Source organism: Lethenteron reissneri, chromosome 24, assembly GCF_015708825.2.
Source record: "Lethenteron reissneri isolate LAM-NWPU_2019-01 chromosome 24, ASM1570882v1, whole genome shotgun sequence".
Taxonomy (NCBI): Eukaryota; Metazoa; Chordata; class Hyperoartia; order Petromyzontiformes; family Petromyzontidae; genus Lethenteron; species Lethenteron reissneri.
This window is the reverse complement of record NC_083802.1, coordinates 16,431,037-16,450,227: the sequence shown is the minus strand read 5'-3', so window position 1 is coordinate 16,450,227 and position 19,191 is coordinate 16,431,037. Positions and strand designations below refer to the sequence as shown.

Below are 19,191 nucleotides of genomic sequence, written 5' to 3'. Positions count from 1 at the left end.
AACGTTGAGATTTGTAAGGGCACGGGGTGACCAATAAGGTCTGAATTCATCTTCTTGGTTCTTTCGGTAAAGTCACGTAGAAGGGAAGTAATAAAATAGTAAAAATAAAACATAATTCTCACGACGTTTCGGCCACAACGCAAGCAGCCGTTCTCAGGTGAAGACCAGGTCTGTCGGTCCGAAACGTCGTGAGAATTATTTTATTATTTGTATTATTTTATTACTTCCCTTCTACGTGACTTTACCGAAAGAACCAAGATGAATCCCTGCAGTCACGAAAGCTTTACATCGAAATTTAAGATCTGAATTGGTCTGTAATCATGTCGGCACTGGCACAGGGGGTTCACAGGTATGAGGAGGCATCATCAGAGTGTGCGAGCTGGCCCGCGACACATCTGAAACCATTGGGGCAGCAAGATCATGACGACGATGACGATGATGATGGGGTGTTTTCACCATTCGTGTATTGTCGGGGAGGCCGCACTAAAGGCCACCAGGGACCGCCAGTGTCCCGTGGCGGCGGGAGGGAGGCTTGCAATGATCTAAAAATAATGATACGATGTAGTTTACACGCACGATACACAAAGCAGCCGACGAGTAGCCACCGTCACCCTTAACGACCGCAACACGGTGGGTGGGGGAGGGGTCACCGGGGTCAACCCCCCCCCCCCCCTGACTATAAATAGCCCTCGCGCCGCGCTGATTGGTCAACAATCGATGGTTGTTTCGACCAATAGCAGCACTCCGCCTCGCTCGTGACGTTGCACACTGGGGGAGCGGGAGTTCGACCAATCACGGAGACACACTTACACTTAGGACCGCCCCCCCCGTCCGCCAGACCGCCGCACCCCGCTTTTCTCTTTAAACCATGACGTCACACGCTGCTCCGTGACGTCATCGGGACATGACCAGCAAAAGGCCCCGGCGTGCCGAACGTGTGACATGACGTCACCGGGGGGGGTGGGAATGGAAACAGAAGGGGGTGTCGTGGGCTGCTGAAGCGGAGGTGGATGAAGGTGGAGGGGCGGGGGAAAGAGGGGGAATGTTCGAGGGGGGGGGGGGCGTTAAGGGGCGGGGTTAACAGGGTTCGGCCCTGCTCCCTGCCAATGGGTGCGCGGAACGGCCGTGACGTCACGCGGGGTCGAGGCGGCCCCTTTTCGGCTTTTTCCGTCGACCAATGTGGAGAGCGCGAACGTCTTGGCCCGATGACGTCACCGCTCGGGCCGTGAGTCAGCTGTTTGGGGTGGACGAGGCGATCGCGAGAGCTGTTGCTGGGGGGGGTGTGGGGGTGGTGGGGGAGGTGTTAGTAGTGGTGGTGGTGGGTGGGTGGGTAGACAAAAGTCGTCAGTCGAGGGCGAGACGTGGACACAAGCGGAGCGCGGCCTGGGACACTCTCGCAGCGTACATAGACACAGACACACACAGCGTGCTAACTCATTCTCGTGTCTCCGCTTATAGCGTCGATTTGCTCATTTAGCTTCGTTTGGTCTCTCTCTTGCTGAAGTCAACGTCGTCCACGTCAGTAAGGTAAAGAAACGCGACTTTTAATGTATATTTTGCAATGTGTATATTTTAAAAAAAGTCCACCTAGCCTGGCACGACTGGGCGGCGGTGACGTCGTGGGCTGTTGTTAAGCGCCGTGGTGTTTTGTCTTTGTGTGTGTGTGTGGTGTGTTGTGTGTGTGTGTATCGAATGTAAATTCGTCGCATGTGTACGTTTAGGGAGCGTTGTTTGTGCCGGGCTTCCTCTAGGTCGACTCGGCCTTAACCGAGCACAGTAACCTGGTGCCTGTGTGCACAGCCGTAGCCACTCGGCACTGGAGAGACAAAGACGGCGTCTTAATAGGTGCTCGCTAACCACACTTTGCCCCGTACACAGTCTCTGGGGGCCTACACGAGGGATCTTTTGTCTGCGTGAGATGTACTGTACTCGTGTGTTGTATACACTACTCACGGGTTTGGTTATTAAACTACGTCGCTTGGCATGTGCGGTAGATTTACAACGCTTTGTCAATCCACGACTGGGCCGGTTTGCCCCCCCACCCCCACCCAAGGCTTGTGTTTGTGTCATTGTTGTGATTCGTAAAGGGATTTGGTTATGTATTGTATTGACACGGAGATCTTGGCATAGGGAAAGGGGCGACTGTTTTCGAGGTGAAAAGCGTGGTGACCTTCTGTCTTAATGGTATGTAATGATATATTTATTTTTAAACCCATACACTGTGGGATTTGGCATAGTAGGTAGTGATAAGGCGGATACCATGTACCGTGTTACACACTCGTGTGTGTATGTGAAAGCCAACATCTATCTGTACGTGGTTTTTAAATGTCCCCAATGGGCCTTGTCTTAGAGAGGTCACGGGGTGTGTGTGTGTGTGTATGTCGAAGCCAACATCTATCTGTACGTGGTTTTTAAATGTCCCCAATGGGCCTTGTCTTAGAGAGGGTCACGGTGGCCCCGTGAAGCCAATAGACGTGGCCGGCTCCACGGTCAATAACCCCACGCCGCACATACAAAGACACAGATCCCCCGTATAGCCTTAGCATACTGCTGGGGCAAGTGCTGTTTGGTGAGTAGCAGCAGCACCTTATGAAGAAGGCCGGAACTGTGGCACACGAGGGAGTGGGGTGGCCTGCACCACGCCCGGCCGCGTTTCTTTTCTAATCTCCCGTGGCGATGTTTACACACCGCACCAGGTACTAGTTTTGAGGCTGAGTCGACCTAGGGCAGGCCCAGGACTTCGGTTTAGATCATCGTGACTGGTTTGGGCCGTGATCGGGAGTCGAACTCGTGTCGCCGGGTTCGTAGCTTACCCCTCCCCCCGCACACACACACATACACACAGTCATACACAAACAACAAAGACACGCTAACAAATACACAATCGCTCACACAATGGGACACTACACACACACACAATATACTTGATAATCGCACACAATGCCCTTTACACACACGCATACAATGAGACGCACACGTACGTACACAGCCGGGCACAACACAATCGCAGTGTCATTTACAGTACACAAATCGCGTAATGTCACCACCACCACCACCGTCGTCGTCGTACACGAACAATTACACAATCGCGCACACAGTCTGGACAGTAACGCAATTACATGCGGGCACAGTCACACGATCGCAATCGCCCAATCTCCCCAACAACACCCAACCCCAACCCCACCACACGTCCCAACACCGTAACCCGCGTCTCCTAGATGCGCCGTCGCGTACCTTGTTCGCCGGACCCACCACCACCACCTTGGGGCTGGCTGGCTCCCCTACCCCCCACCCCCCCAAGTCGAACGACGCAAATCGCCTTTGTCGCCACGGTGTACGGAGTTTTTTTTGGGGTCGAATTTAACAAGACATAAGTCTATTTTATTTCTGTGTTTAGACGTAATGTTTTGTTGTGTGTGTGTGTGTGCGTGGTTGTTGCTTACAGCGAAGTTGCGTTAAAGGTCGCCGCGACCTTTAAACCCGCCGTGACCCCGAGTTCCGTACAACTCCACGTGACGGATTCATTCGATCTCCGTGCGATCCATAAGCCGCGGAAGTTGACCCCTTAACGCGACCTGGCCACTGCTGCTGTACCTCGCCGTGACCTCTGAACTCCACGTGACAGATTCATTTGCTCTCCGTGCGCGATCCGGAAAAGCTTTGTAAAGTTGATCCTGTGCTGGGGGGTGGCGGGGGGGCTTTAGGCGCCACGGTTAAAGAACCATTGACCTCGACGTGACTTTGAACATGACCCCCTGACCTGGCACGGCTTCACCCTGGGCCCGCCGTGACCTCTTTGACTCGACGTGACGAATCGTTCGGCACGAGCCGGTGCTCGACTCGATCAATTGTCCCGACGCTGGAACCCCATTGCTATGAGACGTCACTGCCAAACTGAACGTGACCCAAACCCCCCCGAAGTTAGACGTGACCTTTGCCTTGTGATGGAGCCCACGACGTTGTTGAATTTGATCCGACCTCATTAGGGACAGCAACTAAACTTGCCTTCATCGTTCGGCCATGGTGGAAACCCCAGGCACCTCTGCGGCCGGCAGCTGTTTTCGCGTCTCAAAAATACAACAATGGGAACCATTTGAAATGGCAAGCGTTCTCGGTTTACCGCCTTCCAATCATTCCCCGCTGTCGAGATGTCCCTTCAAGATAGGAGTCCGTGCTATGAAAGTGTGCGCAGAGGTTCGTTTCTGGGTACGAGGGAGGAGACGGTTCTGAGAAAATCTGAGCGAGACGGGGGGGGGGGGGGGAGAGAAGGGGGTGTGGGGTTGTTATGGTGGATAAGTCGAGTTGAAGGATTTGTGGCACACAAGCTCGCACGCAGCTTCCTCCTCCTCGTGCCTTCTCTCGTCGCTTGACGCAATGTTGTTGCGCTCTGTGTGTTGTCATCTTCCATACCCCGAAGGCAAAGACCTAACCCGTGTGAGTAAGTGGAGCGACTGTGGAATTCGAAAACGCTGACGAGGCGCGTTGTGACTCAACGAGAAACTTCAGTTGCGGTCAGGTGGGGCAGCCTCTCACGCGTGCACTTGCCCGCAAACGAATGGCATAATGACACAGATCACCCGCATAGCCTGTAACGGGTTGTAGGGGCAAGTGATGTTCGTGAGCACCTATAGAAGGGACGGGACGGCACACGAGGGGGTGGGTGGCCAACACCACGCACGGCCGCCTTTGTCTGCCCTCGTGGCGATGTTTACACACCGCACCCAGACACTCATTTGAGGCTGAGTCGACCTCGGGGAGGCCCAGGACCGGTTTAGATAATCGTCACTGGTGGTGGCCGTGAGCGGGAATCGATCTCGAGTCGTCGGTTTCGTAGCGCAGCGCGCTAACCGCTACACTACCGCTCCCCACTGACAAACACACACACTTACCTGTGGCACCCCAACAATGTATGTGACGTTCACACGCCGCGTAATTTACTTCACGAAACAAGGCCCGGGGTGGTGGTGGTGGGGGCGGTAACCCGTCAGTTGTGACGTGCTTGTATTGCTTGTGTGAGGTTATGATGCACAAGCGTGTGACTGCTGCCGCGTGTGTAAACCACGTGGTGTGGTGGTGGTGGTTGGGCGTGTGAACTGTGCTATGGTTAGCAACGCTATGGGGTTTCATGCCCATCTGTGGCGTATTGGTGCATCACCACAATCGTCATCTTCATCGTGATCAACAACAACAGCAGCGGTTGAACCGGTCCTGACCTCCCACACCCTGCCCCCTCCCCCCACCACAAGGTCCACTCAGCCTGAAATAAGTACAGTACTTGATGCACAGGTGTCATTGTGAATACCAGCACGAGGTGGGGGGTGGGGTGAGGTAGCTTTACAAGATACTGACCACTCCACCCCTGAACGTGTCCTTCACCTGTGTTAGTGCCATCGCAGAGTGAATAGGTGCTCGCTGACACCACTTGCCCCAGAAGTCGACTAACAACACCCGCCAGGGTGTTATGTTTCCTCTACATTTCTGCTCGTGTGTGTCGTGTCTGAGGTAACGTGGTTGTTTACTCAGCAGTCCAGGCTGTTATGAAAAACAGGAATCCCTCGCCTTCCTGGTGTGAGAATAAACAAAATGCCAACGTTTGTGCTTACATGACTTGTGTGTGTACACGTTGTGTTTTTCAGATTCGTGCTATATATACACACACACAGTCTTGTGACTCACCATTACGCAACTGTAATTAAAGGGCCGTGTCTGTGTGAGTGCAGACGGCGGTGCGAAGTTAAACACGGTATCTATGTGTGTAGTTACGTGTGGCGAGGTAGGCAAGTGACCCCCATTGCCCCGAATGAAGGTCTTTTCAGCCGTACCCCATTATTTGCCAACTTTTTTTTCTTCCCGAATGTCGACCCCCCCCCCCCCCCCCCCCGTTGTTTGAAAAAGACATCTTCAATCGGGTTTCAAATTTACCCGTGTACTGGCCGTGTTGGTCTCTGCGTTCGCAAGCAAACGGGGGAGGGATGGCACGTGTTTTGTGCCCAAGCTTCGAAGAAGTGGCGTTACAGTGTTAGGTGGTGTATTTACGCCATATCTGAAATCGTCAGCTGGCCAATGTCAAATCTGTGAAGCGGCGCTCCGAGTAATCCGACCCTGGGGCCCAGAACGCTATGCTCTTCTCAGCTTGGTGAGCGTGTTTTGTAAACACACCAGGGTTTATTTTTCAATCGTATATTTTTTATTTTTCTCCCAAGCAAAGCAGACTTGTTCCCTGGATTGTAGCGTGATGTATGTGTTTTTGTGGCTAGTACAGTGTGCTACGATCCGGGTGACCCCGGGTTCTTTTGCCAGCCATAAATACCGTCTTTGTCGAGTGGTGTCAAAACCTGTCCTGGGCCTCTCCCTCAGACTTGACTCAAACGTAAGTGTGAGTAACGAGTGTGGTGCCTGGAGAAATCGGAGTGGCCTGGAATGGTGCTAGCCGCCACACCACCACCTTGTGTGTCGTGCCTTAATAGGTGCTCATTAACAGCATTTGCCCCTGCAGCCTATGATGATATTTTAATCTCGTCGTGTGTTACTCTTCCCTCTACGGCTTCTGCAAATCCCTCCTCCAAAGTCAAAATAATCACATGCCGCTGCTAGACATGTCGCTCATGAAACTACACCACCCCACACTTCCGATTAGCATGGTTGGCTACGTACGGTGCGAAAGAAGTTAACCGTACAAACATACATACCCCAACACGTCAATCCTTCTAATGGATCATGATCCGATCTGAGATCAAGTAAAAGGTCATGCGAACAGTCTTCAAGGCCCTTCGTGGACTCCCTCCTGCCTATCTCTCCCCCTCTCATCTTACCCCATCCAGCCCCAGCATGTAATCTCCGATGCCGCAACCAAGGCTTTCGATCAAAGCGCTTATGATTATTCTGAGTGGGAGATTGCGTATTCTCTGCTTTCCCCCATTATCTGTAACTCCCTTCCCCCCCAGTCATCTGTGCCATCAACTGCCTTCCCAAGTTTAAGGCCAAGTTCAAGCCCTTTTCGCTCTGTCCGCTCACCGATTCTGTACAGCGTCCTCGGATGCAGATCCACGTAGACACTGTTAATCCACATGGTCTCTTATCGTGTGTCCTGCCTTTGTGTATCTGTGTGATAACTGTCAGCTTCCAGCGTGTTTTGCCAAGGACCTCTCGGTCCCTCGTCCACACGGAGCCACGCCTAAATTTAGTACAATGTGACACGAGGTGGAGAACGTGTTGATGATGAGTGACGTTTGCTCGGCCCGACATGGTAATGTAACCTGTTCCGTGTGTGCTCAGGCGGAAAAACAAAATCATTTTTGTTTTTGAGCTGAGCCCAAAACTGTTTCTGGAATTGGACTCTTGACAACATTTTTCTTTGGCTTGACACTAACAACCCGCCCAAGACTAAACTCTCTACCCCCTAACACGATTTCTTACTGCAGTAACTGTGTCCAACAAAAAATAATTCCTCACACTAACCCTCCTCGTAAAAGCTTACTTCGAAAACGTTTATCCTATCCCCGATATCACAACACGAACATTACACCGAACATTAAACCTCACTCAGTGTCCAACCTTAACCTCGCACTTCCCGCAGTCCAGTGAGCCGACTTAACCACTGTCATTTTTGTGGAATCGTGAAAAAAATATTCACCACACTAGCTTCCTTGTCCTGGACCGAGTGTACTTCCCCCCCCCCCCCCCCGCTCTTTCTTTAATTCTTGGAGATTACAAAAAAACAACCCCCTGGGGGAGGATTCAGGTACACGCTGTGCCCACACTTGTCACAGCGTCGTGACGAATCGCGCTCCGCGGAGACTCGTCATTCATCATCATCATCTTCGTAGTCGTCATCATCGTCACGCTGCACACGTGGCCGGCACTCATCGGGCTCCACGCCTCTGAGCATGCGTGCGGTTTATGGCATTCAGGGGGGAGGAGGAAGGAGGAGAAGGAGGAGGAGGCGGCGGCGTGCCCTTTACATAACCAAGCTCGTGTCTCCCAAGCCCGGCGCCCCCACCCCGCACCCTCGAGCAGCGCGCGTCGTGTACGCAAGCGCCTTCCTTGTGGCTTGGCTCGTGATGGTGGTGGTGGGGGGGGGGAAGAAACCGGTCTCGTGGCGTAGAAGGGGGCCAGGCTTTGGCTGCGATGCTATTTTCGGGAGCGCCGTAAGTGTTTTTGAGTAGTGTTTGGGATTTCCTATGAGCATTGTTACAGCTGGCAGGTCTAATCCCGTGGGCGTGCACGACCTCTGTTAACAGATGCTATAGCTCATCTGCATGCTCCCACGACCATTTCTGGTTATGATATGCCTAGTTGGTTACAGTAGGGCGATGCTTAGATTGGTATTGATTTTCAAGCGCATCGATTTGCGTATGTAACAATCTGTCCGTCTATAATTACAAATATTTCTTTTAACAGTGGAGCATCACAGGAATGTCGGCATGCTTTGCATGTTAAGATGACATCACCATGTTTGCCTGCATTACGCACACAGCTTTAGTATGATCGAACAACAACTCAAAATAGCTGAAATGACGCAGAGATTTTTGTTCGATTTAATGTTTACTTAATGGGTTCAGGTCACCCCTGCAGTCACAAGAAGCGCTACCATTAATCATCGGATTGTAAAAAAAAGGTGATTCTTTAATGGCAATAGCGACACTAAAAGCGCGAACGTTTTCATTGAGTCGTTACAATCGATGCGTGCGCCCGTGCAGATGCTCGTGCAACACGCACGTGCTATGCCAACGGAGTTGTTTTTGCGTTCACGCGTTGATCTACGGACTAAGCCGAACGTGATACAGCTGCCCTTAACGATTGCTTTCTGATTGGAACATGAAGGCATTTGACGAACGCGTTTCATGCCCTCGGAGTTCACAGAGCCTCTTGTTGGCCTTTCTAGCGACGACGTAGGTGGCACTTTGAAGCCCGGGACAAACGCACGCCGCTGCTTATGGAGAAATATGGCCATGTATCATCCTCAGCAGTGCCTAACTGCGCTCATTAACATTAACGCAGCTTTCTCTCTGCATAAGGGTTTGTTCCGTGGCAAGGAGAAAAAAAAGCGGAGCGGTTATTTATACGTCGCTTTTCCGTAACTCGTTGCGTGCGCGTGGGCAGCCGGAGAGGTCTTTTGTTGGTCACGACGCGTTGCTCACTCTTCGCCGACAGGGGGTGGGGGGGGGAACGAGCGAGCCGTGCACACAAGTGCGGCCTTGGCGAGTCGTGACCAGAAGGGTTGGGGAAAACAACGGTGGGCAGTGTGCGGTGTGTTTGGTGTGCCGCGCGGCGTCGCGTGATGGCCAGGGGCCAGCGCCTGTGGGGGTCCCGCGTGGCCCCTCGTGGTGCCGCGTGATTTGCCTCTCACGCTCTCCCACCACCACCACCACCACCACCCCAGGCGCGCCGTTGCGTGGCACCTGTCACGGCACCTCGTGCCCGTGTCGCCGAGCCCTCTTTCTTTCCATCGTGGTGAATTGTTTGATGGCGACAGCTGCCCCCCCCCCACCCTGGGCTCGCTACCTGCTTGCTTGCTGGCTGGTTGGCTGACTCGTGCGAGGGTTTTTTTTTTCGCTCTGAAACTAAACTAGCCGGATTTTTATGTTCCCGTCTGGGTTTTTTTTTAGTAGGACAATTGGCTGAGAGCGCAGTTTCTGCTTGTAATACAATCTTTCAAAAGTGTTGTTTTAGCCTGTCCCCCCCCCCCACAAACCTTATCTGTGAGTTGCGTGTGCGCGTGGGCTGAACGCTCACGTGCCCATAAAGTGACCGAGTTTATTCCGAGGGTTAGCACGGGTATTAACACGTTAATCATTTTCCCCTTTGCAGACATTTCATTGTAAGTGGAGCCAAGGCTTTTTTTATTTTTACGCCGTCTTGTGTTCTGCACACACATCTGCTGACCCTAGTCGTGCACCATTTGTGTGTTACAAATCTCTCAAGGTCAGCTTTCTGGCACATGGAGGAGGCGGAGGGGGGGATCGGTAGTGTGGTGGTTCGCGTGTTGCGCTACGAACCCGGATACCTGATTACGATTCCCGCTCACTGCCAACACAAGTGACGATTATGTGAACCGGTCGTGGGCATCCCCGAGGTCGACTCAGCCTCAAACTAGTACCTGGTGCGGTGTGTAAACATCGCCACTGGGGAGACCAAAAGGCGACCGGACGTGGTGCTGGCCACCCCCACATGCGCCGTACCGGCCTTCATAGGTGCTCGCTAACAGCACTTGCCCTAACAGTCTGTTAAGGCATGGATTACAATGTCCACAGTCGCGTGCCTACAGTCCATTTATGATTCCCCGTAAAAACGTCTGAGGGGAGCCTCTGGGTAATGGTCTGTGTGCTGCGCTTGCAGTCCTCGGTGATTCACGCCGACGCGTGCGCGGTGTAAACGTCGGGAGGCTGCCTCGTTAGCCCCCCCACAGTTGAGAGGGTTCGGTCGACTTCTGTTTCGTTCAAAATGTCCGTGACTCATTCGTGCAAATGATTTTCCGAGTCGGAAAAGGTCCCCCTTTTGCGCAAGAGTTGGGTGACCCCTTTGCGGCGAAGAAGAGAAAAACCCCCACGATGACTCTGCCACCAACAGTTTGCATGGCCTCAAATTGCACCTAGCCTGGCAGAAGCACCACAATTGTTGTTGTTTTTGTTTGCAGTACTTGTTTAACTTTGCTTTTCCTTCAAGCCGTTGGCGCGTCGTACGCGTTTTATCAAATGCTCGCGTAACCACAGCCGAGTGTGACTTTCGCCTGTTTATCGCCCACCCCACCCCTCCTTGTCGTCGTCGGCATTGACGCGCGCAGTGCCATGGCCCAGGAGACGAACCAGACGCAGGCGCCCGTCATGTGCGCCATGGGATGTGGGTTCTACGGGAACCCCCGCACCAGCGGCATGTGCTCGCTGTGCTACAAGGAGCACCTTCAGAGACAAAACTCCAGCGGACATCTGAGTCCGACGGGTGAGTTGGCATTTGTTTTGCGTGAGCAAGCGAGCGAGGCGGAGAGGTGTGCAACTGCCAGAGCAGTGTTGCCTGCTAGCCAGGGCCTGATTATTTTCTGGTCCTCTGGTAGACTGGATGGAGTTGCCATGGTCCGACTGCTAACACGCTGGACTCGATATGCCGGCACGGCATTTGCGCAAATTTTTTTTAACCGCAACCTACTGTTGTTTACCTGACAGTATTAATGGGTCCACCACAGTTAATCATAGGTCGTGTGTGCTGGAGCAAAGTGTGGGTTCTCCCACCTCTTCCAACACGTCTCGTCAGCATGGAAGAGTAGACCAAATGCTCCCGAGATAGTCGCTCTAGTGGAGGTGCTTCCGCCAGCGGTGGCGCATGACCAAGCATTTGCAGGTTTACTGTCGGAGGCCTGGAGACAGGACCCAAGGTGGGGGGGGGGGGGGCATGGGGTTTACAGAGCCTAAATTAAGAAGTGAAGAAATATTTTTGGTGCCTTTGACCTGGACAGACCCGGCTAAATTTAATCCCTGCCGCTTCTGCGAAAACTTGCGGGATGGATCACTCGTACGCCCATCACTCGGAAATGTAATTGGATGCGCGTGCAGGGGGGAGTGCCGTTATTTCTGGAGATATTTCATTGTATTCCGAGTGGTCTTTCGGCCTGTGTGTGTGTGTGTGGAGGGGGAGTTCATGCCCTGTGATCCCTGCTTTGGTGGAAAGACATTGGGGTGTGGGACGTGTGGAGCTTTATGAAACTCGCAATACACCAGCTGGGGCTGCGAGATGGCCATGTAATGGCAGCGCAGAAAGCGGAGCTCCGTGCAGCTCATCCGTGCGGACTTGGGGGGAGGGATGTCTGTTGGTTAGGCGCGATTGACCAAATATGCTTTAGTTGAACCCTCCTAACTCAAGGAGCCTTTGTGCTCATTGTGACTTTTTTTTGCAGGGGGGTAAATGAGCTACTTATGATTTCTACGCCTATTTTATCCATGCTGTTGAGTTAATGATTCGCTTGCCACATATTTCTCACATTATCTGACGAGTGAGGGAATTACAAGTTGTATTTTTTTTCCTAATGTGTGTAGCGTTATGTAAATTAGTTGAGACCGTCAAACTATATCAAGCCATTGCAGTTTAAGAATGTGGCTTAATTGTCAGTTGGGAGTCTGCGATTTTAAACTTCGTGTTTTAGCAATGCTGCCTAAATACTCTTCGAAGGGCATTGTTAACTCTTGACCCACCGGGCTTTCGTTTCACTGTCCACAAACGCTTGACCATTTGTTCCCCTCTGTAAAGCATGTTCAGTCTCCCCGTCTGGAATGAGAGGAGCCTCATTTTTCATTTTCAGTTTTTTTTCAGTTTCTTTTATTTGGTATAGCCCTGTGAGCCATTCGGCTCTTGAATCGGGTGCAACCGCAACAAACGAAAACAAAAACATGAACAAGAATCATGAATATGGGTTTATTTAATATGGGTTTATTTTATCACGCAAATTAATTTTGCTTGTTGAGATTTTATGACTTGGTTAATAGTGGTTGGTTTGAAAATGCGGTTGTTGAGCTTGTGATAAGATTACTGAGCGTGCTAAGCCGTGCAATTCCGAACGTACTATCCCATGCCCTTGGCCTGTGTCCTATGGTACCGAGCATTTTTTTTTTACACTAAATGTACCGGAGTGCCCTTTTGTACCGCCAATGTTTCTGTTTGTGTCTTCATGAGCAACACTCCAAACCGGTTCTTGTTGAATCATTGGGACCACGTATATATTGAACTTATCGGCCATTCTGGAATGTTTTTTGATGAACACCCGTGCTTGTAAAGATCAACATACCTACAGACCACTTCCTTGTTTCTTGGGTTTTGTGCCAAACCAGTTTTAACAAAAATGATGAAACATTGCATTGCTTAAAATGTGATACTGAATTGTCCACATTTTGCTTTGTTAATTTGAACATCGTGTCGGGGGTGTTTATTTTTTACCTTGCGCAAGTTCCGATTCTTACTCTCGTTACGTGTTATATCGTTATGCTCGTCTATCCGGTATTCTGAAGGGGATATTTTCTCATGCCGAAAATTAGGAACCAGTCTGCCAAACGAGACTCGACGGAGATCCTCAGCGTTACGTGGCCCGCGCCCGCCAACCATTAAAACCCACACCTGAAGCGGCTCTGCGCCAGATCGTGTTTTCCAGTAGATTGCGCACTCCGCTGCTTGCCCTTGACTACAGAGAGACGGTGGGACGGGGCAGTCTGCGTGAGCAGACCCGACTCGTACGGTTTGTCGTAAAAAACGCCGCCTTGGCTTTGGAATGCTTATCTAGGTTTGAGCATTGTTTCACCGCAAGGATCGGCGAGCGCGCGTGCAGCGCGTGGAGGGGGTCGGGCATTCAACGAGGGGCGCCGTGGTGGCGAGATGTTGACCACCTCGCCTGGTATACAGGAGGTCGTCGGTACGATCCTCACACCTGTTGTGCATTTGGAGTTTGCATGTCTCTCCCCGTGGTCGCGTGGATTTGTCTCCGGGTTTGCCAGTTTTTCCCCTCCACATTTAGAATCAACAACACTCGTTTAGAGTATTTGGCTGCTATAAATTTTCACGTGATAAGCCAATCGGTTGAGCTATCATTTGTGATAGGCAGGTCGCTTTTGAACAAGAGCTATATAGCTCAGTGGGCCTTACCTGGTTACAAAAAAAAATGTGCTTAATAGTTTCAGTGGTCCTGCAGTGAATTCTCGCGGCTGCGGCTGTACGCGACGGCAGCACCTCGCGCGTGGCGATTCTCCCGCGTCGTTTTTCAACCAGAGTTGCTCTGCGTGCGTGCGTGGGATCGTTTGCAGGCATGAGCAGCGGCCTTGCGGACAGCGTAGCGTCACAGATGGTGGAGGCGGCCTCCAGTTTGCCGAAGGACACGCTCTCTTCTGCGTCGTCGCCCTCATCGGTTACAGCCAGGTACGAGCGGACGAGGTTCGCAGCGTGACTTAAATAAGAGGGTGTGAATCGGCCTTCACGGTTCAGTAGTGCGGGAGGCGTGCGTTTTAAAATCATGGTGGTCATGTCAAGGTTGCTTTCCGCAGTAAGTAACGTGTAACGGTTTATCCGTTAACTCGGACTGCGTAAATGTTGATGCCGGTGGCTCTTTGAGAGCAACAAACACTGAGTCATTTAAGAAAATGATAGATTTTTTTTTTACGTGAATATAACATAAATAATTTGCGTTCAAATTACAGCAAATAAAGTTAACGGTTGAGCGGATAATTGTCTCTCGCCGCCATGCATTTGCTTTGGGTCTCCGTGCGTGGCGTTCAATCTCGCGAGTCTGCGTGCCCCAAGGGCACTCGACAATTCTAACACGTGCACTTCCCAGCACTACCCCCCCCCCCCCCCACACCACACCACCATCTAACGCTGCCACCACCTTCCCGGTCTCCGTCTCCCGCTGCGAACCCTCCTCAGCTCGATGTCCGCTCCCGCCGCGCGACAGCCTTCGCCGGACTGCTTGCAGATGACGTCCATGAATATCAGCGAGAAGGAGGCGTGCACGGCGGAGGAAGATGGCGCGCAAGCAGCAGGTACATCCGTGACACTGGCAGCAGGTGCCGGCACTGAAGGTTTTTTCTTAAGCTGGGTTCAACGTTTCAGAAAGACCAGTCGATTTATTTTTTGCTCGCAAACGTCCGTGTGCGTGTTGGCACCTCTCTGGCACAGATCCCCGCCGCTCGGTGTCGTCTCCTGTTGCAACTGCATCCGTGTACGCGTTGTGCGTTTTGAGTATATTGCGTTTTAGATTGTCCTGCCCCCGCGCCTCCGATTGTCACGGTTGGCTACGTACGGTGCGAAAGAAGTTCAACATGCATACCTCAAGGACAGAGAGAGAGAGAGTAGAAATACGTGGGTTGGTGAAAGTGACACGAATTTTTTGAGAAAACACAGTGGCTGTGATCGAATTTAAAGAGGCTTTGGACAAGACATGGCTACGCAGGATGATGGCCAATGAACAAGACTCTGGCAGCTTAGAGGTGGGAGCAGGCCCAGTAGAGAAACCCATCGTGGAGGTGGGGGGGGCGATGAGATCTGGTCACGTGTAGCAGCGAGGTGGGGGGGGTCCATGAGATCTGGTCACGTGTCGGAGCGAGGTGGATGATGGCAGCTTAGGACTTGGGGAGGGCAGGGTCCATAGTTGTGGCTTTCATCCAGCAGAGGATAAATCACGACCTATGATGGTGATGATTTTTTAACGGCTCCCCCCCCCCCCCTTCTCTGTTGTCGCAGCAACGTCGTTGTCGTCCTCCGAGCTGGGGAAGCCGTCAGGCGAGGAGACGGAAGAGAAGGAGACCAACGACAAGCAAAAGCCCAAGAAGAGCCGCTGTTTTTCCTGCCGCAAGAAGGTCGGCCTCACAGGTGAGATCCACACCCAGTGGTAGCGAGTTGTCCACAGTGTGTATGTACATATGTCCTGAACTTCTTTCGCACTGTATGTAGCCATCCATGCTAATCGGAGGTGCGTGGGAAGGACAACAAACGTAAACGCAAGAAGCAGTCCTAAGAGAGTTTTTAATCTCAATTTGAAAGTGCAGAGCTCCCAGTGGTTTCCTGATCTTGGAAGGAAGAGCGTTCCAGATGGCCGCAGAAGCGCACTTGAAAGCGCGCTGTGCGGTGACCGTCTTTGTTCAATGGCAAGGCAAAAGCCGCCGCTGCGAGGATAACCTCGCAGCGGCGGCCACGTGATAGTTTATGCTCCTTGGCGAGATCAACAAGGTTGTTGTGGTTCATTTTATAGCACGTACTTTGCCTGTATTGAGTGCAACCTCATAGTGTACAGCTCTTTGTCAGTTTGCTGCGAAGGCTGAAGGCCTTACTCCAACTGTGTGGGCTGTCAGTCATGGAGGTTGACTTGACCATACTTCACCATGCTGGTCAGTGTGGGTTGGTGAAGCGCGGGTTGGGGTGTTAGAGTTTGCAGGTGACACGAGCTACTCGGGTTTGTTGGCCTCGGCCGGGAATCTAACTCTGCTTGCCGAGTTCATAGTACGTTGCGCTGATGACTGCGCAAGGTGTGCTGGAAGCCGATTGCTACTGCTGGGTGGGCTCTTATCAATCAGGAGACGTAAATCGGTTCTTGATGTTCACGACTACGTGCGTCAGGAAATGCAACGTGGCCAAATGATATTCTCTCCCCGCGTTACGATTTGGCTAATGTAGTGGATGAAACTACAAGCAAGACAGAAGCTGGACAGACCAGAGGATTAAAGAGCATCGATAGAAACAAGAGGGAATGAACAAATAATCCAAATCGCATGAAATATATTATTTACAATCCTAATTAAATTAAGTAAACAAGAAATGATGCAACAGAACAAAATGAACGACCAATGATACTAATCAAACGATGACAAACAGCATCAACAAATCGTAAACAAACAGAAAAGCCAGGCGACAAGTAACGCGACTGGAATCGCCACCCAAAATTGTAACGGGTTCAATCGGATCGCAAGGCGGATTAATTTTTACGAGCACGTTGTTTGATGGGATTCGCCCGATCCATAGCGCACAGATGGCAAAGGCTAGCTTTACGGGTATAAATTTTTGTTACCGTTGTATCAGCCGGCTTTCCGGGTGAGTGTACGCTAGCGTAGCGCTAAGCCCGCGGGGGAGCGATGCTCACCACTCACCAAACCACCGCACGCGCTGTCTCCCCCTATCCCCCTCCCTCCTCCCCCCTCTGGTCGTGCCCCGCAGGCTTCGAGTGCCGTTGTGGGAACATGTATTGCGGTCTCCACCGCTATTCGGACAAGCACGAATGCCCGTACGACTACAGGTCCGAAGCGGCCGAGAAAATCCGCAAGGAGAATCCCGTCGTGGTCGGTCAGAAGATCCAGAAGATATGAAAAGCTCCCGACCAATAAAATATATTTAAAAAACACAAATAACAAAAAAAACACGCGAATTGAAAAAAAGCATTGGATTTATCGAATTCCTTAACTTAAAACTGTATTCCCGTTCCTGGTCAGACAGATGTCACATTTTAGCGCCTTTAACATTTGGGCAGTGATCTGTCTTTGCTTGAACGACATCTGGATTTCTGCCCTTTTTGAAGGCTCGCTGTGGAGGTGTGTTAAACATCGCAGCAAGCTCCGGATAGGCTAATCAGTATTTGAGTAGGCTCCCAACTTGCTCGATCCTGCCTGCATCAGTCACTTGTAAATATTTCCTGCTGCCTGCAAAACTTTGTTCCTTTTTCTCTCACCGCTAAAGGGAGTTTTATTTTGATTTTTTTTTTTGTCGCTTGTTGCTTTTACAAGCGTACGCTTGATACATTATACGTAACCTTTTATTTTTTACTTTCGTCCCCCGATTCTCCGCGTGACGTAGTTGGATTGGTGACTAGGCAAGTCGCGGGAAAAAGGCGAGCGTGCACGCCGCCCCCCCCCCCCTTTCCATTCTGCACAATCTTGGCCAAATCGCGGCGTCTTTCACTTACGTATTTTGTTTTGCTCCCCCCCCTCCCCTTCCGTACGTTTGTCCGTGTTGTCGTTAGGTTTGAACTGTTCAGGTTGCATCGTAAAGCTTGGAACATTTCGGCTGAAAAAAACGACGAGACACAAACTGAGGGTATTTTAACGCTGTGATTATTTGCGAGCTCAGTTTAATTATTTTTGTTCGTTAAGGTCCGTTTTTTTACACAGGTCAAGAGAGACAAATTCCTGCTTCATAATGAATAATTCGGTCGTCCTTGTGAAAAGTTTTTTGCGAGGTGGTGCGTCACATCTTTTAGGCCGTGCGTGTTTTCGGTCGTCATTTGAATAATCTGTGTTAATCCTAACCACCACCCCGCCCCATAGCTTACAAAGTGGGAGACACGGGCTGCTTAATGTACATCGTGGTTTTTATTATTTTGACGGCGTGCGTAAATGCGTTCGTGGTTGCTGCGCGGTTGCGGGAGAGAGCGGGTGGAGTGTGTGATTTAGTGTACTATTATTATTTGGTTTGCTTCTCCAAACTATTCAGCTGGACAAAAAAACCATCTATCTTTGTATTATATTGTATAATGCTAGATTTTACTTGGTCATTTTATTGCTCTCCCCTCTACCCTCGGTTGTTTTTTCTTGCATTAAGTGTGAATGTTTTAATCTGATCGTCGAGCGAGCGGTACCGTTGGATATTTCACGGGCTTCTCCCTCTGGTGGCGGTCTGTGGAGGCGTGCGTGCAGTATGTGTCGCGGGTTCGGGGGGGGGGGGGGCGAGATTGGAACAGTTCGTGGCATGGTCGCAGAGTTGCCCGCGTGTTAACCGGTCATCGCAGCTGTTACCACTCCCTGCTGCGTTTGACATCTTGCAATTGTGACAACCAAGGACTGCACTTGTACACCCAGACTACTACTACTACAACGTTGTTAACATAAAAACAAATGACCTCTTGGCACCCATCCACCCGTGGGGGATACGGTCGGCACAAAATGTCTGTTCCCTGTTACCACCCCCCCCCCCTTGCTCCTGCAGGCTACTTTTAAATCTCTTGAACGTCTTGGCTTGACCCTGGTTACTGCACCCTCTCGCCCCTTGGTTTTCTACAGAGTTCTATATTTATGTGTTTTGGGGAGGGAGGTGTGGATGATGAGGCTTGCCACGCTTGAAGAAGCCAGTGTGTCGGATTTCCTTTTTTTTCTTTCTCGGATGAAAATAAAATTTGATTTTTAATTACGGTACCCGGCGGCATCCTGTTGTTTGTCGTACTGTGATGGAGTGGTTGGTTGCTGGTTGGTGGTGTGCCGTCAGATTGATGTCCTTTATTTTTTTTAAACAGGTGTGGAAGCCCATTGGCTTTCTTTGTGTCTGTTGCAATGGAGACCTTGACAAACTACGCACATAAAGAGGACATTGTGAATGCATTAGCTTCGTGACACCCGAATACTATATGGCCTGCTCTTGATGAATAATCGGAGGGCTTTTAGTGGATATTTACAGCCCAACGTTGGCAATCGCGGTGAGAACTGCTGACATTACGATCTGATCCAGTGGCGAGCACGCGGACCGCTTGGCCGTGTGCGGACTAATCGTTTCTCCAGAACTCTGTTGGGGATTTAAATGTAGCGCTGTACTTGCACAGCGCGCCAACTGGTGCAAACGTGAACCCAGCTTAGAGGCGATCGTTAGGCGCCTAACGACGCATCGACGCATGTTCGAAGGTTTCTGTCGGCTCGCAGTTGACATTTCAAGAGCTGGGTGGTGGGACACGTGGTCGATTGAAAAATG

The 19,191-nt window shown here is 51.2% G+C and overlaps 1 protein-coding gene across 2 annotated transcripts; it reads left to right on the top strand.

The window, feature by feature from the left end:
* Window positions 1–1,346: 1,346 nt before the first annotated feature.
* On the top strand, window positions 1,347–18,640 carry LOC133346692 (AN1-type zinc finger protein 5-like). 2 transcript variants are annotated; one of them, XM_061558488.1, is made up of 7 exons: window positions 1,347–1,527; window positions 4,418–4,516; window positions 10,784–10,938; window positions 13,779–13,890; window positions 14,395–14,510; window positions 15,211–15,339; window positions 16,678–18,640. In XM_061558488.1, exons 3-7 carry the CDS (start codon window positions 10,788–10,790, stop codon window positions 16,824–16,826), a joined length of 657 nt encoding a protein of 218 aa, XP_061414472.1. In that variant the 5' UTR covers window positions 1,347–1,527; window positions 4,418–4,516; window positions 10,784–10,787; the 3' UTR covers window positions 16,827–18,640. The 2 variants fall into 2 exon arrangements, with proteins under 2 accessions (XP_061414472.1, XP_061414471.1); XM_061558487.1 differs by lacking the exon at window positions 4,418–4,516.
* Window positions 18,641–19,191: the final 551 nt, after the last annotated feature.

Bases quoted from the DNA above. Each gene is read 5' to 3' on its own strand.
- LOC133346692 (XM_061558487.1), top strand. From the start codon at position 10,788: ATGGCCCAGGAGACGAACCAGACGCAGGCGCCCGTCATGTGCGCCATG. The intron at 13,891-14,394 runs GTACGAGCGGAC...AACCCTCCTCAG, and splicing joins CCCTCATCGGTTACAGCCAG to CTCGATGTCCGCTCCCGCCG. The intron at 14,511-15,210 runs GTACATCCGTGA...CTGTTGTCGCAG, and splicing joins AGATGGCGCGCAAGCAGCAG to CAACGTCGTTGTCGTCCTCC.